The 20,254-nt window shown below is 41.9% G+C and overlaps 1 protein-coding gene across 1 annotated transcript in view; it reads right to left on the bottom strand.

Moving 5' to 3' along the window:
- Positions 1-201: 201 nt before the first annotated feature.
- Positions 202-20,254, bottom strand: part of LOC115121617 (tumor necrosis factor receptor superfamily member 10B-like) — a 36,743-nt gene continuing 16,690 nt past the window's right edge. Inside the window, exons 2-10 of the mRNA XM_029650730.2 lie at positions 12,771-12,942; positions 11,535-11,666; positions 7,906-8,017; positions 7,503-7,636; positions 7,134-7,226; positions 6,959-7,017; positions 5,745-6,050; positions 5,276-5,312; positions 202-3,197 (exon numbers count right to left, since the gene is read on the bottom strand). Of these exons, the coding sequence (XP_029506590.1) occupies positions 2,896-3,197; positions 5,276-5,312; positions 5,745-6,050; positions 6,959-7,017; positions 7,134-7,226; positions 7,503-7,636; positions 7,906-8,017; positions 11,535-11,666; positions 12,771-12,942 (1,347 nt within the window). The 3' untranslated portion in view covers positions 202-2,895. The remainder of the gene's footprint in view (positions 3,198-5,275; positions 5,313-5,744; positions 6,051-6,958; positions 7,018-7,133; positions 7,227-7,502; positions 7,637-7,905; positions 8,018-11,534; positions 11,667-12,770; positions 12,943-20,254) is intronic.

Here is a 20,254-nt window from a genome sequence, read left to right on the forward strand (position 1 = left end):
TGTAGAAATACATTAATACTGCATGCACTCAGTGGTTAATTAATTATCCAGGCCTCAAACCAGGCTGTATCACATCTGGACGTGATTGGGAGTTCCATAGGGCTGCGCACAATTAGCCCAGCGTCGTTTTTTTACTTAACTGACTTGCCTAGTTACATTTATTTTTATTTTTATACAAAAATACAAAAAGCAAATACAAGATATTTGTACAAACCATTTATTTAAAATTGACATTAAACATACAATGGCTTTACTACATTCGTATCTGAAATCCAGACACAAGCAAACAATTGTCTAAGGGAGAAAATTACTTCGAGGTTTTTTTTGTTCATAAAACATTTACATGGGCAGTATAAACACGTTTTTAAGAAGCTATGCAACAAATAAACAGAAAAGTGTGAGGCTTAGTAGTAAAATATGAAGAAGTACAAAGAGAAAAAAACAACTATTCTCAAATCAATTGCCAGAGCACAAACATGATGTGAACACCAATTCATAACCCTAACTCCTAAGACTTCATAAAAAAAGGCAAAAGCAGTCTCAAAGGTAATATTGTAACAGAAGGGATGTGTTAAAAAAAGGTTGTAGAAAAGCATTATGAAGAAAAAAATAAGGTCCCTAGAAATTGATGCAGGCTGGTTTTTCATTGTCTGTCAATAGATGGCAGTGCCAGCACTGTAGCTTCATATCTCAGCTATAAAATAGAATGATTTCCTCTTTACACAAGTGTAACCACTAGACTACAGGGGGCTAAACCAAGTTTAATGTGTCTAACATAGTTAGTACTTAGGTCCATTCACCACTTATGGCCTCACTAAGTCTATTCTACAACATTTACTTCACACTTCATTCAGTTCCTTCTGCTTTTAGGTTTGTATTTTTTGTTAATAACTGTATGTATGTACATATATATTTTGTGAAGCACATAAATACACTCTTACAAATGTTTGTACAAAGGACGCTACAGGAAATAAACGTGGATTAACTATCCTGAAAAGCTTTCATTAATCTTCTTGTCAGAGCCAAACAATGAGAAGCAATGTGATTTGCGTACCTGTATATACATGTTTGTTGACATGTATAAAGGGGTCCAACTTTGTATCAATACATTAGTAGCCTTTTCACACTACCGAGCCAAACCAAGCAGAGCTGTACTGGACAATGTGAAAAGTACAATTTGGGTCGCCCCTATAGTGTGAATCAGGCATATTAGTTCAGGCTTGAAAAGTCTGCCCTCTACCACAGAGAGAAAGGCTCACAATAGCCCACAAATAGATTAAAAACATTGTGTTAACAATCACTACAAGAGCCCTAACACAAAACGGACATTATCATGACCACCTTGGTTGAATAAGAAACTCTATGTGCAGAAATGGCATTTGGAACTATGAACTTCTTTGACCGTATGTGCACTGAACATAGTCTTTGATCAGTGCTCCGGCATCAAGCAGGAAAGGGTTAACCCCAAATGCAGTTCAGCCACTCCTGTCTATTTGATCTCAGTCATGATGCCCTGTAGCTAAATGTAGTCTTGATAATGTAGTAACACATTACTGTGCTCTTTAGTTTTCCAGGGCTGCTTTGTTCGGAATGGCATAAATAATGACACATAATCACCATCCGTTTAAAATAAATATGTCAATGAATGTCAATAAATAAAAAATGATGCAACCTTGAGGGCTCTGAGTGTTTGTAGGAACTGTTTAGAAACATTTGACTAACAAAAGAAATAGCTATGGAAATAACTTCCAACAAGTGTCCCACGGGACACACTGGTTGAATCAACATTGTTTCCACGTCATTTCAATGAAATCACTTGGAACCAAAGTGGAATAGACGTTGAATTGACGTCTGTGCCCAGTGGGGTGAGAATGCATTAACACTGAAAAACAAAACAACTAACAATGCGGTCTATAAAACATTCAGTTTAGTCACTTCTGCATTTATAAAAAAAAAAACTTTCTTGCCCTTACCTGCACTTATTCACTTTAAATGAGCCTATGGCACATTTCAATTCATAAACAAATTCTGGAATTTGTAAACAGTAACAAGCCACCGTAGGAGACATATTTACACACACATGTAAATATTCAAATGGACCATTTATAACTGTCGTTAAAACTTCTAATACGGTTATGACTCATATCAATCTGCATTGTCAACCATGTTCCATATTTTACTGTAATTCTTTTTACAGCGTTGTGCTTAAATGGTCTCTTTACCTGTAGTTTAAACTTCCTCCTAATATGGGCATTTGTTACCTGTTGCTCTAAACCCTTCATGTGCCAGAGGCCAGTGCATCAAGAAGACGCAGTATCAGTGCCAAAATCTAGCTAATGCCACTCCTACAAACCAGTGTATGTCCCTGTCCCAGGGGTCAGTATTGGCCTATAAGCCATGTCAGTCTCAGAGAGAAGGGGCAGGGTATAAAATCATTGAAGGTGAGCTTCAGACCCACCCAATCACCTCAGCTTACATCTGACCACAATGGCCGCTAACTTGTGTTGAGGCCATCTCTTAAAATAACCTCAACATCCATCTCCAACTCCTCCATTTAGTTTTAGAAAGTGTTGGCCTATCAAGACCGAATACACCAGGCCATATTAGCCGATTACAGTTGATGTCTTCTTGCAAGACAACAACGTCCATCTCTAAACCCTGCATTAGAGAGTACTGGTCTATAGGCCCGAATACACCAAACCATTTTGTCTGATCTTCAAAAGACAACAATGTCCATCTCCAACTCCTCCATTTTATAAGAAAGCACTGGCCTGAAGGCCGAATACATCAGACCATTTAGGCCAATAAGAGTTGACGTTGTCTTTCAACAATGTTTTTAATTTAATCGCAATCCACACGCGTCTCCAAGGCAGCGCCCCCAGTGGGCTGGGGGTGTCAAGGCGTGTCTGCGTGTTTGTAGTAGCCCCTCTTGATGGCAGCTAAGGCGATGCTCTCAGCGGAGCGCCTCTGGTCCAGGCTGAGAAGGGCCTGGAGCAGTGCGTTGATGTCTGCTTTCAGACCCTCCTTCTGCATCCAGTTCTTCAACAGGTCGTACACCTTGTCGCCAGGAAGGGCTCTCTCTGCCATCTTGATGTGGTTGTCATTGACACCAATGTAGCGGAAGAACTTGTTGTGGATCCGCACATCCAGGCACTCGTCGAAGAGGTCGAAGCTCTTCTTCAGGGATGTCTCATCTCCTGGGGAGAGAAAGGAGAAGAAGTGTTACCTTGGTTACGTCTTTGCTAATTCATTGTTGCTGATATCAAAAATAGGGGAGTTTTCCTGTTTTCCTGACCACCAAGAAAATATGTGCTTTAGTTATAGACAATAAGTAAGGTCCGGACTTTTTTCCTGAACTGGTCACATGGTCAGGAAAAAATCTCCTGCCCTTTATTTTAGAAAGCATAACTCTTTATCGTAATTTTTCCTTTTCCTGATGATTTCACTTAAATGAATTACAATTCTCAAGCAGAAAACAATAATATATTAAACAATAGATAAACATGTACAGTCATGCACTGAACTAAAGTAGCTCTGCATCAACTATGATCTGTTCCTGAATCTGTGGCGGTGTGCTTTCCCCGTCACATTTTGTTCATTTTCTCGGCCTTACAATAGAGCTCCTTTTTAGCATCCAAATTGTAAATTGTTTCTAACCTCTTAATGCCGGGGAATTAAGTCGTAAAGCAATTAACCACTGAATACAGAGCTAACAAGGTTAAACCGTGGAGCCAATAGTAAATAAGTGCTATACACACGCAATTTACTTCAGGCAGAGATAAAAACAAAGCCAAGCTATACTGACTATAGTTCAGTAGCAAAAACTATTCTTTAGGTAAATCCCGTATTCCTGTAGTCCCTATTCATTCAATTCAAATCCCTATTCATCATAGGATGAATGAGTGACAAAGGACATAAAATCCATATATAAAATCCATCAAATTCATTATTGTTTTGACTTGCTGAGGGCTGACATGAACTTGACGTTATTCCATCTCTATGGAGTGTATTCAAGAAGTCAAAATACTCAAACCTTGCATATAAAATGTAACTTATAGACAATACATTTCTATCAGACTGTTCTGTAACAATTCACTCTTCTGAACAGACCGCAGTCAGGATATGATGAATGTGTTGTTTATGGTGTTTGTGGAACCCCTCCCTACAGTGGTGTAGTGGTGCCTGGAGAAGTGGGTATACTCTAATTTTTCCAAGGCGTCCTGTGTGAAAAAATCTATGAGAAACAGTCACATACACTCTGAATGACCTAAAACCATAAATCCCATATTGGTCTTTCACAGTCAGGCCAAGCCAAACTGTACTGTGCAAGTAGGCTTAGATTAGGTGTACAGTTGAAACAAATAAACGAGGCTGTCAACGGAGTCAGAAATTCATAGTTTTCAGATCCTTCCCTATTTTATTAGGTTTTCACTCTCAAGGTCACACTTCTTCAACAGAAAAACAACAAAATTGTATGTTTTAAGCCCATAACAATGATTGAACCATACCAGGAGACCACTTTTGAGGTCTGGAAAAAAATCTAAGAAATGTTGAGTTTTGAGTGTAGTTACCCTTTAATTCAAGTGTGCAGGCACCTAGCAGTGTGCTTCTGTTGCACATAAGATGGAGTAGGCAAAATAAATGTCCGCTGGATTGATGCAAATAATCATGACATCATTCTGACAGGTAGGCATAGGCTCCTTTGTAGCTAATTGTTTGACACCTGGAAGTTTTACTTCATAGGCATGTCTTACCTTGCTTTAAAGTAGCGTATTGCAAAAATTCCACCATAGAAACACGGAGGCAATTATTTGTATAAAGACCTACCTACTCATGTGTTCTCCTGTTCTATTGTTTTTTTAGTAAAAAAAAAAACGTTGTTTCATTGTCTAGCAGCCAAAGGCATTATGCTAGTCATATTAACAACACATGATACATTTCTAACGGATATTTCCATCTATTTCTATGAAACTGCTTGCATGTGCAGTGCGCATTTTAGAATGGTGTTTTCCAGCAATTGCAATTTGGAACAAATAAATAATAGTTAATCAACATTTTATGCTAAACATTCTGATCTGTTCCATCAGCCTTATTAATTTATACAGCGTATACTTCCACCACACTACTTAAATACGTATCAGTTGGGATTAAGAAGAGAGTATACGCAATACCCACTGAAAGATACGTGGGTATAAGGTTGCGTATACCCTCCACTACACCACTGCCTCCCTACTAGAGCCCGGACCACACTCCAGCTCTGTGCGGGGTCCCTTACCTTGCAGGGGCACCAATCTCTTCTGTAGAGGATCATCCTGAAACACGACAGGAGAAAAAACAAGAGTTAACCACAGCCCTTCTACAGACTACCGAGGACAAAATCCCTTTTGTGTTCAGAAATACTGTCAGTAAAATATTATTAGTGTTATGAAAGTCTGCCTTGGTGAAAATACTCAAACTTGTAATGTGCTATTGTTATTGCACTTCTCGGGATATGTGTCTGCTGCAGGAATGCACAACTCGTCTCCGTGCTCACATGATCTGCTGCTAGCAGGGTCTGTTTGGTTTTGTGTCCTAGGCCATTCCTATCCCCAGGGTCCCTGTCCCCCAATCCCCCCTGATTTCACGCTCCCCCTGCTCCCCTCTCTTGCAAGGTACCTGCCCTCTTCTAACCTTCTCTGCCCCCATATTCTTCAACATTTCCCTCCCTCCACTGCCCCCCAACCACCTCTCCCTCCTTCTCTCACCCCGGCTGTGGGCTGCAGTCTCTGGGTGGAGGGGCTGTGTCGGGGAGAGCTGCTCGACGAGGCTGCCCCGGCGGTGGGCAAGGCCGACAAACTTGTCTGGGAGGAGCTGGTGGTGTTGGGAAGGCTGTCACCCAGGCCACGGTCCTCGTCCTCCCCCAGGCTCAGGGGAGGGGAGGCCTTGATCAGCCTACCCTGGGTCTCCTGCAGCAAGGGACGTGACTCGGGACGGACCTCCTCTGCTTCTTCCTCCTCCAGGCCAGCGTTCTGGCTGTTTTGTCTCTCCTCTGCTGTGGGTCCACTCTCATCCTAAAAGAGAGAGATTTACATAGAGAGAGAGAAAGAGAGAGAGAGAGAGCACATTCATATCATAGATGTACTCATAATTAGTTGATATGGTTCAGGCCGGTGTGACTAAACTTCTGCCAAGACCAGAAAAAGTGAGTGACGCATCACTATGACCTTCGACTGTGTCACTTAGCAGATCAAAGTACACTGAGACATTCTGAGAAGATGCATGAAAACAATTCCCCACCGAAGATTCATATACAGCCAACAGACTGATATACACCAGGGATGGTCAACTGGTGGCCCAGCCCCCCCTTTTATAGGCACGCAGATACATTTTTAGGAACTCAGTCAGGATCTCAACTTACTGTTGAGAGTTATAATGGTAGAATACACAAGGTGCAATTTCAAAATGTGGTTGTGCATCAGCAGTTTTTCTCTTGTTATGTCAGTAATTGGCAGTCACTCAATCAGCCCATGTCAGCTAAAAAGTTTAGTAATCATGGTTGAATTAATGACCAGGGGCCCCCATTGATTTTGTTAGTCACTTAGATATGCAAACATTTCTCTCTGCCCCATGGGAAAATTTGTAGAATTGTATGAAATGAGTTGCGAAATCTTCTCTACGCCCCATGGCAAAATGTGTAGAATTGCAGCAAACTTGCTTTAAAACTGCAACATTTTCTCAACGCATCATATTAACTCTCTGCTGTCAAGGGGGGGGGCACTAAAATGTTGTGCTCACAAGGTAGCGGTGGGGGACACAACAAAATGTCACATAGGGCCGGATCTGACTACATGTATGTAGGTACGCAGACACACGAGCCACTGTCCCCTCATGATGAATTCAGATTTTTTTATCTACACTGATAGATGACATAACCCCAAAGACATACTGTAACTAAAGGAGTAGAGAGGGGAAAACTTACGATGGGAATCTTCACGATCTCATTGGAGTCACAGCGACTGTCTGAACCTGAAAGACAAACTAAAACACATGGAGAATTAGACAACAACCATATCAGACAACCAATCTGCAGTGTTGTGTCAATATGTATTTCAATACACAGCGAGTGGCGAGGGACATTTGTTTTTGTTACTCACCTGGCTGAAATGTACATGGCTTCTTGATCCAAAGCCACACACCAATCCCAATGGAGAGGAGGAAGAGCAGGAGCAGAATTACCAATGGCGTAGCTTTTGGGGAGGAGAAATGAGGAAACACAACCAATCAGAATCACATCTCAGACTTGATAGAAACTATGCTTATTTTTCACAATTAAACACCCCATAACCTATGACTTCAGTAAATTAGGAATTTGCACTCCACTAACAAGCAAGTGTCATGTTATTTAAGCTGAAAAAATATCAGTGTATCAACTATATACAGTTCATTCTGTTTATTTAATCTGTCCTCAATAAAAAAGATTCAGAGCCTATAAAACAGATAGCTAAAGACATATGTACGCCTACCTATGGTCCTTGGTGAGCTGGGGGCGGGGGTGGGGAGGGTAGGAAGGTGGAGGGTAGGTGAGACGTCCAGTTTCCTACACAATGTGTTGGAAATGGGGGTGCATTTCTTCACCTCCCCCTCCCCCACTTTACACCTAGGAAGACAAGAAAAAGGAATTAGTATTTTATTTTTGAAGGGGCTAGTGCAGTAGACACTTGGTTAAAAATGACATAATGCTAAACTCAGATCAATTTGTGCGGTCTTGCCAACTCCTTGACAACTCATGGCAACGACAATAGAAGTTGGCTATAGAGTAAAAACTGATCCGAGACCAGGCTGCTGTTTAGTAGGCCTACAGGGGTGATTTCTGGACTAAATTCTGGTGGTTTTAGTAGTGTTCTAAATGTTTAGGGTGGCACTCACTTGGCACATCTCTTGCAGACCTCACAGGCCTGCTCTGGCACACAGAAGGTGCCTGCACGACACTGGCACTGGGTGTCTGTGGTACTGGTACAAGGTACCGTCTTGCTCTGATCTGAAGAGGGAGAAAAAGAGAGAGTGAGAGCGAGCGTAATTAAGGGCACATTCGTATATTCACACTTGCTATCTACTACAATTTCAGAGCACTCGTCTTAATACCAGAGCGCAGAATAACTGATGAATTTACGAACGCTCAACACCTGATGAATATGGCCGGTGTCAGTAAAAATCAGCAAAACAGCTTAATTAAATGTTTGCCAGCAGCACAGTTACAGTCACCAACGCTCTGGATAACATGAAAACAGCTTAACCAGAACGCTCTGATCAACCCTACTCCTCGGCCAGAGTGTCCAGTGTGTGCTCTAAACACTCCAAGAGCGAAGCGCTCTGAATTTACCAACTGACAATTGGACAGTTCTCTAAATTTACACTCTCTGGTACTCCAAAGTGAATTTACGAACGCACCCTAAGTGTTAATGCCCGAGAAGCTGGTGTTTGGAGGATATATTGGCATGGGTGTTGTTAGGGCAAACTCCGGCTTCGAGGGCATTATCACTTTTATACAACAGGTTTATACAACATATTCAAATAATGATTGACATATTTTCATTAAAGTTATTTTGATGAATTTATTCATACTATTTCATAATTCCACAAGATATAGTCCCTACACAAATCTGGGTTGCTGGAGACGCAACCCAGTCGTTCAGTCTTTTTGTTCTCTATCTATGGACGCCACCCAGTCGTTCAGTCTTTTTGTTCTCTATCTATGGACGCCACCCAGTCGTTCGTTCTAAATGTTCCATTGCCAAACTGGCTGGCAACGTTCTTATCCCTTGCCTGCTAGCTAGCCAACTACGGCTAACTTACAGTCATGTCAAAAAGTGCAGCCAGAATAACAGCAAAGTAGCTGTATTTGCATTTGTTTAAGTGACATTTATTTGGATACTTCCATAACAATAAGCTGATGAGGCGTGATTTCGCCTGGCATAGAAAATGTGCTAACTCGTCAGAACACCATCGTTCAGAGGAGCTAGCCAACAACACAGCTACAGTAACAATCACTTCAAACTGAAGCTGGAAAGACTGCAAATTAGCTTTTGTTGTACCTTAAAAAAAAAGAAGAAGTTTTGTATATATCCATAAAAACGCTGCCTGTCTGTCTGTCTCGTCCCGACACGTTCATTTGTATGGGACAGCAGGAGATTGAATTTGAATATTAAAAATATTTAGCAAATGTCTACTGATAAAAACTAAATGTTAGTCTAAAAGCAATGTGAGATAATGTCTAGATGCTTTATATAGTGGAGATCAAAATGATAAATTGCTTGGCTGGACTGATGAGACAATGGATTGCGCAGTCAGATGGAACAGAGTAAATAAGCATTTTAAGGTCATAGATTTAGCCATTGGCAATTTGTGGAATAGACACTGGCTGGAATGTGGTTTTAACCAATCAGCATTCAGGATTAGACCCACCCACAAGTACTATTATAAACTGTGTGGTTCAAGCCCTGAATGCTGATTGGCTGACAGCCGTGGTATATCAAACCTTATACCACGGGTATGACAAAACATTTATTTTTACTGCTCTAATTCCATTGGTAACCAGTTTATAATAGCAATAAGGCATGTCAGTAGTTTGTGGTATATGGCCAATATACCACGGCTAAGTGCTGTATCCAGGCACTCCACGTTGCGTCGGGCTTAAGAACAGCCCACCATACACTACATGACCAAAGGTATGTGGACACTTGGTCGTCAAACATCTCATTCCAAAATCATGGGTATTAATATGGAGTTGGTCCTCCTTTGCTGCTATAACAGCCTCCAATCTTCTGGGAAGGCTTTCCACTAGATGTTGGAACATTGCTCGCAGTCGAAGTTCCAAATCATCCCAAAGGTGTTCGATGGGGTTGCTGTCAGGGCTCCGTGCAGGCCATTCAGGTTCTTCTACACCGATCTCGTAATACCATTTCTGTATGGACCTCGCTTTGTGCACGGGGGCATTGTCATGCTGAAATAGGAAAGGGCCTTCCCCAAACTGTTTCCACAAAGTTGGAAGCACAGAATTGTATAGAATGTCACTGTATACTGTAGTGCTAAGATTTCCCTTCACTGGAACTAGCCCGAACCACGAAAAACAGCCCCAAACCATTATTACTCTTCCACCAAACTTAACAGTTGGCACTATGAATTGGGGCAGGGAGCATTCACCTGGCATCCGCCAAACCCAGATTTGTCCGTCGGACTGCCAGACGGTGAAGCGTGATTCATCACTCCAGAGAACGCGTTTCCAATGGCGGCAAGCTTTACACAACTCCAGCCGACAATTGGCATTGCGCATGTTGATCTTAGGCTTGTGTGCGGCTGCTCGGCCATGGAAATCCATTTCATGAAGCTCCTGACAAACAGTTCTTGTGATCACGTTGCTTCCAGAGGCAGTTTGGAACTCGGTACTGAGTGTTGCAACCGAGGACAGATGATTTTTACGCGCTACGCGCTTCAGCACTTGGTGTTCCTGTTCTGTGAGCTTGTGTGGCCTACCACTTTGCGGCTGAGCTGTTGTTGCTCCTAGACGTTTCCACTTCACAATAACATCTCTGACAGTTGACCGGGGTAGCTCTAGCAGGGCAGAAATTTGACAAACTGACTTGTTGGAAAGGTGGCATCCTATGGCGGTGCCACATTGAAAGTCACTGAGCTCTTCGGTAAGGCCATTCTAATGCCAGTATTTGTCTATGGAGATTGCATGTCTGTGTGCTCGATTTTATACACCTGTTATCAATGGTGTGGCTGAAATAGCTGAATCCACTAATTTGAAGCGGTGTCCACATATATTTGTATGTATATACTGTATATATATTGTATCATACATTCAATAGTTTAGGTAAAAGTTTATTTTCAGTTCTGTTTCAGATGGTATATATTACTAAGTTATTATTACTAATCTTTCCAATGTTTACTGTGAGATATATATGCACTGAAGCACTCACATAATAAAGCTCTTTCACAACACAAAACATGTCCCTCCCCTGTAACAGTTATCTCCTTTCAGTGGGTCAGGCCTTTCACATGGCACAAAGACACACCGAACTGCTTTGCAAGGTAATGTACGAACACACACACAACTTTCCTGAGACAGGTAACACACACTCTGCATTCAGTTTGTGTGAAAAAAACTAAGACAGGCACACCCTCGTATGCCATGTAATACCACTGTATCAAATTATCATGGAGCTTTGAGGACAGGGAGAAAGCCACCATGTATTCTTCTGCACTCTCTGGAACAAAAGTATATCAAGCTAAACTGTGAATGCCCAAAGCTCCATGAGTAGACTCCCGGAATTGGTGTCTACCTTGGTTAATAGTTTATGAATTGGCAACAGATACAAGAGAGAGAGAGACATTGTGGTTAGCTAATAGCTAACTTAATGTGAAATGGAGAGTCTCTTCTTCTAACGACACAAACTTGTAAGACAGTTCTTTAAGGACAGCTAAAAGAGGCCAGGTAACAGGTAACTGTTTGTTCTTTTACAGGACTACAAATAAACAGCAGAGGACTTCATTACCCTTGCGGCAGTGCGTGCAGGGCAGGCAGTGGTTCATCCCGTTGGAGTGTTCTGTGTAGGTGTGGCCGTGATCACAGGGCAAGCATCTCCCCTGCTCCATGTCCCGGTCACACGCCCCGCCCACGAACGTACCTGTCCATCAATCAATAACATTTTTACAAACAGAAATAGTCTGTTATAGGCTGTTTATTTGTTTGATTAATACTTAACAATACCCTTATTGAGGTCAAAATACATATTTAGCCTAAAGCATTTCTTCGAGTAAGACAAAGGGGTGGTGTGCTTGTTGTGATGGTGGTAGTCTGTATGCATGTGTGTGTGCTTTTCCTATGTCTAATACTGGAACAGAGACACATAGCCATGGCATATGCAAACTATATACTACTGCAGTGGTTTTGCGTCTACTTTCTTGGTTGTGATGTAACATTAGCATTTTTCCCGGCCCGTTCACGCATGACATGCTTTAGGCACCTGATTATCATGTGTTTAGAGAAAAGACCGATACTATCACACCCAAAAGAGAGAGAGAGCGATAGAGGGAAGGAGAGAATGTGAGAAATGTACAGAGGAAAAGCTTGAAAAGTTCACTGCCATTCCTGACTAACTAGCTAGAGATAGAGGCAGTTCAATCTGTGTCTCTGCCTTTTCCTATCTGACTGACCTAAAAAGGTCCAAACGGGTCATCTAATTGGAAATAGCAATAGCTTGTTAGCAGTAGCCTGATAGCAATGGTGCTAGTGTTGCTATAATATCCTTGGCTCATTCCACAGCGCTGGCATCAGTAGCGCAGTGGTTAGGTTTTAATGGGACTATTTCAGCTAGTAACACAACTTTTTAAAGAAACCCTACTCCCTCCCTTAATGTTTACTACTGGGTGTTGTTACAGAGCCTGGGTTGGGTTCCCTGCCGCTGGGTTGGGTTCCCTGCCGCTAGCTTGGGCATAGGTTCCGCTCTGCTCTGCTATCCTCACATAGTTGGCATTACTCTGACTGAAATAATGTTATAGTCAGAGTAATGAGTTCCCTCCTCTCTGGAAGGCCTGTTGATAATGTATTAGAAGGACTGGTTCAAGCTTGGGTTCTATGTTTTATTTATAAAGTGTGATTGTAGTTCTGGTTCCGGGCTCAGGTTCTAGTAGCTCTGATTCTGCTGGCCTGTACTGATAGCCTGGCAGTGTATATAACCAAAGTTATCGCTTGGGTTCTAGATCAGGTTTTGGGCCTGGGTTCTCCTTACCGGCCTGGCAGTTGAGGCAGCAGAGGTCCTGATGGCGGTACTGCTGGTTCTCCACACAGGTTTTGTGTCGCTGCGTTCGGTTCCTGTCATCGCCGGACCACTGGGCCGCCAACACGCCCCTGAGCTCCGCCCCACAGCAGGCCAGCCCTGAGCACAGCAAGAACACCACCACCTAGAGGAGGCAGGGTAGGAGAAAGTTTCATTTACTTTCATTTAACCAGGCAAGTCAATTAACAACACATTCTTACTTACAATGACCACCTGGAAAGGGCAGTGCAGCAAGAGAGAGTGAGAGAAAGACTGGGAAAGAGAGAGAGATTGCTCTCATTCATATCATACAGGAGGGAGAGGTTCACATTACCAGTCTATATAAACACTCACTCGCCCACCCGCTTGGGAGCGGGGAGAGAAGAGAGTTTATATTCTCATAAGAAACTGTGTGCGAGCAATCTGGGGCCTAATTTGAACCACCTGATCTGAACATCTGCAGAGGACAGCCAATTAGGAGAGCAGGCTGGAGTTAGAAAACAACATAACATGTGTATGTATGCAGAGTTTACACCATATACTGATTTTAAATGTTAATTAATGCCATTCAATACAGTTTTTGAAGTAGGATTCTAGGCATGTTGAATGGCCAGGTCACGTTTCATCACTGTTCTGGGGTTCAAAGAAGATCCCAGGGATAAAAACATAAACGTTCAAACCAGATTTTTTAAAAATGTGGTGGAGTGCAATACCATTCTATTAAAAAATATCTGATTCTAAACCAGCAAAAATATAAATATGTATAGTGTGCATAGATTACACATACACAGACAGACACTTCAAACAGATAGTTCAAAGCATATCCAAACCATTTCAATCTATTCAAAATGTCATTTTGGTTAAATCCATTGTCTTGGACAACCATAATTCTCTCTAGTGAGGAGACAATGGGGATTGATAGGGTATCCTATAGCTAAAGCTAGTATGTTGCTGCCCATATCAGATGTGATCCCAGTAATCCATTCCTGTGCTGGATAATAACAGGGCTTGTATGGATTGGGGGGACAGAGTAGAATACAGCGGAGCACTTTAGTGTGGCCCAAAGGCACCAGTGTTTGTTCACACGCCTTTTCACCTTGTCACTGTGAGAAGGTCCTATTCACTGGCAAACAACACACTTTAGTACCTCTACATCAAATGACCCACATTCTTAAAACCCCAGCGCTTTGACTGGGCCGACATGCGACACCACCACGAAGCCCCTTGGAAGCAATGTGACACCTCCTCGTGTAAATGAGCGGCCTAGTTTTGGTAGGTTTTGTCTCTCTCTCTCGTAGACCCCACCACCACCCTCCCACCCTCATAACTGGCACACAGCGCTCAGTTCAATCTAACCCACAATACTTACACAATAGCTCTTTTATTTTTCCCATGGTCAAATAACATAACGTATTGAAATCACAGATTTCTGGTACTATAATTTTTGGGGAGTAGTTTGTAAACAAAGACAGTGGATGAACATAGTGTCTACTCAAATGGTGGGTTACATGGAATTCCTGGGAAACTAGTGGAGTTGACTCCTAATAGACTGGAGTTGACTTGTGTAAGACTACAGTAGAGTTGACTCCTGACAGACTGGAGTTGACTTGTGTAAGACTACAGTAGAGTTGACTCCTTACAGACTGAAGTTGACTCCTTACAAACAGACTTGACTCCTGAGTCTAAGCTCCTGTCGTTCCTCACTTGGATCAGTGGAAGGCGGCCGGCCATGCCTTGTTGTTCACAGAGAGTTTCCTGGCCGGTGCAGCGCTGCTGTGCACCCGCCGAGCTCTCTCCTTCTCCCCCCTCCCAACCCCTCTCCCCGCTCTCTCTGCTCACGTCAGACTTTCCACAGACACGGGGAGGCGGAGCGGAGGGGCTGACGACCAGCAGAGCACTCACAATCACACCATTTAGCTTTATCCAAACATAGTGAGAGAGAAGAGGCAAAGAGAGGGGGGAGTGAGAGAAAGAGAGGGCAGAAAGAGAGAATGACAGAGAAGGGGGAGAGAGGAAAAGATAGAGGGGTTAATAGCTTATGAGATTGTACAGAGCTAGTTAAAGAGTTGAATGTGTGACTGTGTGAGGGGAGAGGGTGAAAGCAAAGGACTGAGGCCGTGTGAAAAAGAAGGAGAAGGGGAAAACGACAGCATGCATGTGTGCATTTTGCATTTGTGAAAGATAGAAAAAGGAGAAAAGCACAACCAGGGAAGAGTGAGGAGAGATTGAGCCGTGCATTGGAAGCACACTATAGACAAGAGAAGTAGTGAAACCATGACGAATCCCACAAACAGTAATCAGGCTTGCTTAGAAGCGTAACCATGGTTATGTTTACAATCAAAAGCCTGAAGGGTATACTACAAAGCCGGATCAATGAGTTATAACTTGATTTTATAACTAAATAACTCGATTTTTTTGGTTAAGTAAGAAAGCTAAACTTTTTGGTTGTCGAGTCATTTAGACCATGCCCATTTCGAGCTTATCCCCCCCCATAAATGTTATTTCTAATTTTAATTTTTAGGCAAGTTAGATAGCTAACTCCCTGATCCTACTTCAGTTGTATATACCCCTCAGGTGGCTACTGGAAAATATACACGCGCACGCACGTGCACACACACACACGAAGGGCTGCTGAGCAGTGACATAACATCCTGTCTGAGTGCATTCCTGGGCCTGTGGATCACTAGATTCCTCCATGCAGCAGCCATCCCAACCTCACAGACAAACCTGTTCTTGTCTCAGCAGTTTACAGGCGCCTCAAAGAGGAAAAAGGTCACTTTATGGGGAGGAGGAATATCTAACAATGGAATTTTCCCATTGAGCCATGGCCATTAGAAGAGGTTTGCTGCCCAAGTGTTGAATTGGGGAAAAACTCTTGTCTATTCTGCTAAATGACTTCCATATTGTACAGTAAGCTCTTGGTATGAAACAGAGTAGTAGACATACATATTATTCAGTACTGAGTTCTAAATGCAGACAATTTCAATTATGCCTCAAAACCTGATTGACCAACATTACAGCTACCTGTACACTTGACTACAGGCCTTACCACTTTTCACACACCTTTTGTGTAACTGCCTGCACTTTCATGTCACACTGGTTATTTCCTTGTAGTTACTAGGGTTGGGCATTAACCAGATTTTCATATCATCATACCGCCCTTCTCTCATTCTGGGATTTACAGTATTACCGGCTTAGTACACAAGGGGTGCCCAAAGAAATCCCACAAAAAAGCCCATTGGGCATCTATTAAATAAAGGTCCAAATAAATATGACCAAAATGCTAATTCTGTGCTTCAGTTGCACTTTTCCACTCGGAGGAGAATTAACAAACGAGGCATTCTATCAGCAGACAGCGCTACTTTTCTCCAGTAGCCTACTTTTCTCAGGTAAAATGCAAGATTAACTTTAAGCAAAACATTTGGAAATGTAGCTGGCTTTCTATGATGAAAATTAGACATATAATGGCCGTGCATCGTTTTTTAAAACAAAATATAGCATTGCACTTCTGTTGTCATCTGATGAAAATGAAGCTATTTTCTGCCAAATGTGCACTAATATGTTTTCTGTGAAGGAAAACTATAGTTGCATGACCCTAATCACTCTATTGAAGCAAAAAACACTGTTGACTTTCAATATAAAACACGACCCCTGTCAATACACAGCTGGACTCCACTGCTCCTGCTTTCTCCGTTCCGTTATTTACAAACAAACACGTGACTGGCTCAACTGTTCTAGGGAACGATGGTGAGCTTCATAATGTACAATAATGTGACAGGTTAATTGAAGATCGCAATCAGCTTTATCTCCTAATGTATTGCACAAGTTGACTGCAGGTATTTACTTAAAAAGTATTGAAAAATTTCAAAGAAATCATTTAAAAATTGTATTGACCTGATTATGTAAAAACTGGGCAGTACATGCATGCAACGCACACGCATGAATAGACACACAGACACACACACACACACATTTGGTTAACTATTCTTGTGGGGACCAAACAATTAATTCCCATTCAAAATTCTATTCTAACCCCTAACCCTAAAACCCTAACTCTAACCCTATACCCTAAGCCTAAAATAGCCTTTTTCTTTGTGGGGACCGCTGAAATGTCCCCACTTGTCCGAATTTTCCTTGTTTTACTATCCTTGAGAGCACTTCTGGTCCCCACAAGGATAGTAAAACCAAACACACACATGCGTGCGCGCACACACACACACACACACACACACACACACACACACACACAGAGACAAACACACACACACTCTTAGACCAGCCACAATGTGGTAGAGTTTCATAAGGAAGAGGACCGGAGTGGCCACCTTAACCTCAGTGCTGAAAAAGATCCCTCCAAGTCCTAAAGCCACAATCCCTGGTCTCTGGCAGCCCACCAATACTAAATACTCAAGTGTAGTACAGTACAGCAGACATCCTGGCCTGCACATGGCAGAGAGAGTGAGGCAAAGAGAGAAACAGAGAAAGATAGAGAGAGAGAAAAAAGAGAGCGAGAAAAAGAGACAGAGAGCGAAAGAAAGAGAGAGCGAGAATGAATGGACTGCAGCCTTTGTGAGCCTCACTGTCTCCCAGTCCAGCGGCAGTTACTCTCATCTAATTCCTGTCATTGCCAGGGGTACTTCCAAATTGCCCTGGAACACTCGACATATGCCACTGTGTACACTGAAGTTGTATTTATTACTGAATGACAGGACCCCCTTTCAGCCGAGCAGGTTATCAATGTGGCATTTAGAGGGTTTTATTCCCCTCCTGTGGGTCCTACAGTGAGCCTCATTATCTCAGGAAAGTGGGGGGGGAACACACACACACACACACAGCAGCGGGGTCAAGTCAGAATGTACTTTATTTGATATAAAACAGATGATTTCAATCAGAGCCATATCTGATAAGGAGCAGCAGGCTGTACCTCATTACACCCCTGGGGAGTGGGACCCTGACCCTCATCTGTATCCCGATCATGCCTTTCCCATTAGTCACTCATCCATTATCTGGGAGGGAAATACGTGTTAGTGGGGATACTGTACACCCATCCGTTCAGATTAACTGGACAGGCGGATGAAGGAAACAGGCCCTGATATGGAGGTTCAGATTAGTGAAGGAAAGTACTGCGAAGAAGGTAGGCTGAGATAGAAACACAGTGAGTGCAGAGTAGAGGTCGACCAATTATGATTTTTCAACGCCGATACCGATTATTGGAGGACAAAAAAAGCCGATGCCGATTAATCGGACGATTTAAAAAAAAATGTGTATATACTGTATATATACACACATTTTTGTAATAATGACAATTGCAACAATACTGAATGAACAATGAACACTTTTATTTTAACTTAATATAATACATATGGGCTTTTGGATGGGTGTTCTTAAGGTGATTCCACAGGTTGGTGGTATGTTTTGATTTAGCCGTTGCTGACCCCATGCTTACATCTTTATCACAAATAAGACACCTTGCTTTCCCTGGTGACAATTCCATGTAATAGTCCCACACTGGTGCTCTGCTTTTCTCTGCCATCTGTAAAACACACACAGCTCGGAAGTGACAATGATACTGAAGAGTCTGTTTAGGAGACAAATACTCTCAACTGTTTGAGTTTAAGTTACCTGTGATGAATGTTGAAAACAAAAACTGTAATTTCTATATGCAGGAAATCCTATTTTAATAATGGACATGGTAAGAGTTGACTACCAAAGTGCGAGTCATAATTCCCATGACACCTTCTAGCAAAATCTGAAAAGCGTTTCCTACATTCATTTATTCCATGGGATATTTTTAGATTCACTTAAAACAAGGTCTGCGTTTCGTGTAGGCTTACACCACCTTGCCAATTTTATAACTGTAGATATCCATAGGACAGGTAATTCTGATCAATATTGGCTAAATATAAGCGAAGATCATTTTTTTTATAGAGTGGATTCATGAAAATATTTTGACCAACGGTACCTTATCCTAGTGAGATTTACACAGGTATCAAAACAGCGAGGTGGTTTAAGTCTGCACGAAACACAGACCTTATTTGAAGTAGATCAAGACCTTCTCTATGGAACAACATCTGCTAAATGTGCATGCGACCAATATAATTAGATTTGATTAGAAAATTCTGGGAGGTGAAAATGTCCCAGTTCTTCAAATGGCCTGCATACTCACCAGACATGTCACCCATTGAGCATGTTTGGGATGCTCTGGATCGACGTGTTCCAGTTCCTGCCACTATCCAGCAACTTCACACAGCCATTGAAGAGGAGTGGGACATTACAAAGGCCACAATCAACAGCCTGATCAACTCTATGTAAAGGAGTTGCGCTGCATGAGACAAATGGTGGTCACACCAGATACTGACTGGTTTTCTGATCCACGCCCCTACTTCTTTTTTATGTATCTGTGACCAACAGATTCATATCTTTATTCCCAGTCAGGTGAAATCCACAGATTAGGGCTTAATTTATTTATTTCAATTGACTGACTCAGTCAAATCTTTAAAATTGTTGCATATTGCGTTTATATTTTTGTTCAGGGTATTTACGCTTGCCATAACAAAGGGGTTGAATACTTATTGACTCAAGACATTTCAGCTTTTCATTTTTAATTAATTTCAATTAACTTCGACATAACGGGGTATTGCTGTGTGTAGATCATTGACGCAAAATCTCAATTTAATCCATTTTAAATTCAGGCTGTAACACAACAAAATGCAGATTAAGTCACGGGATGTGAATACATTCTGAAGACACTGTATATTACAGGTCGAGGTCTTCACTCGAGGAGACATTCAAGTATTACTCATCTCACTCACCCCTAAGAGATTCCAAAGTACCTGACTCAGAACACGACACATTGTGGTTTGCATCTTGATTTACTGAAAGTCCAAAACTGAAAGGCAACAACAAAAAACAAGGTACTTGTTTTCAGTTTGACTGTTATTCAAGATACAAACCACAACTTATCTAGTTCTTAGTCTGTTCAGACTCCTGCACTCTTTTATTTCCTACCGGTATAACCATGTAAATAATAGGTAACCTTCAATAGCATTAGTAAAAGCACTGCCCTGTAGCCAAATGTACAATACTGTATATCATTACATGTCTAACTGATAGTGTGCACCCATATATTAGCAACATTCCTCATGGTAGTGTATCATTTTGAAATGCATCCTTTGATGTATTGATGACACACCACTCTTTTAGTTTACTTTCTCTCCCTCTTTACATCTGGAAATTCCTAAATGAAAGTGTGTTAAATTGACTCACATTACTCTTGAGTAAGCCCAAGTTAGATACTTGACCATTCAAACCCACATAGATAACCCTGAACAAGATGCTGAAAGTAAACTCGTCTTCTACTTGAGAGATAAATCCAGCTTATCTTTTGAAGCTGGGGGGAGAAGACATGCTCTAGTTATATGTCTTTCAGTAATAAACCAGCGCGACATACTGTATAC

This window comes from Oncorhynchus nerka, linkage group LG4 (genome assembly GCF_034236695.1).
Source record: "Oncorhynchus nerka isolate Pitt River linkage group LG4, Oner_Uvic_2.0, whole genome shotgun sequence".
Lineage (NCBI taxonomy): Eukaryota > Metazoa > Chordata > Actinopteri > Salmoniformes > Salmonidae > Oncorhynchus > Oncorhynchus nerka.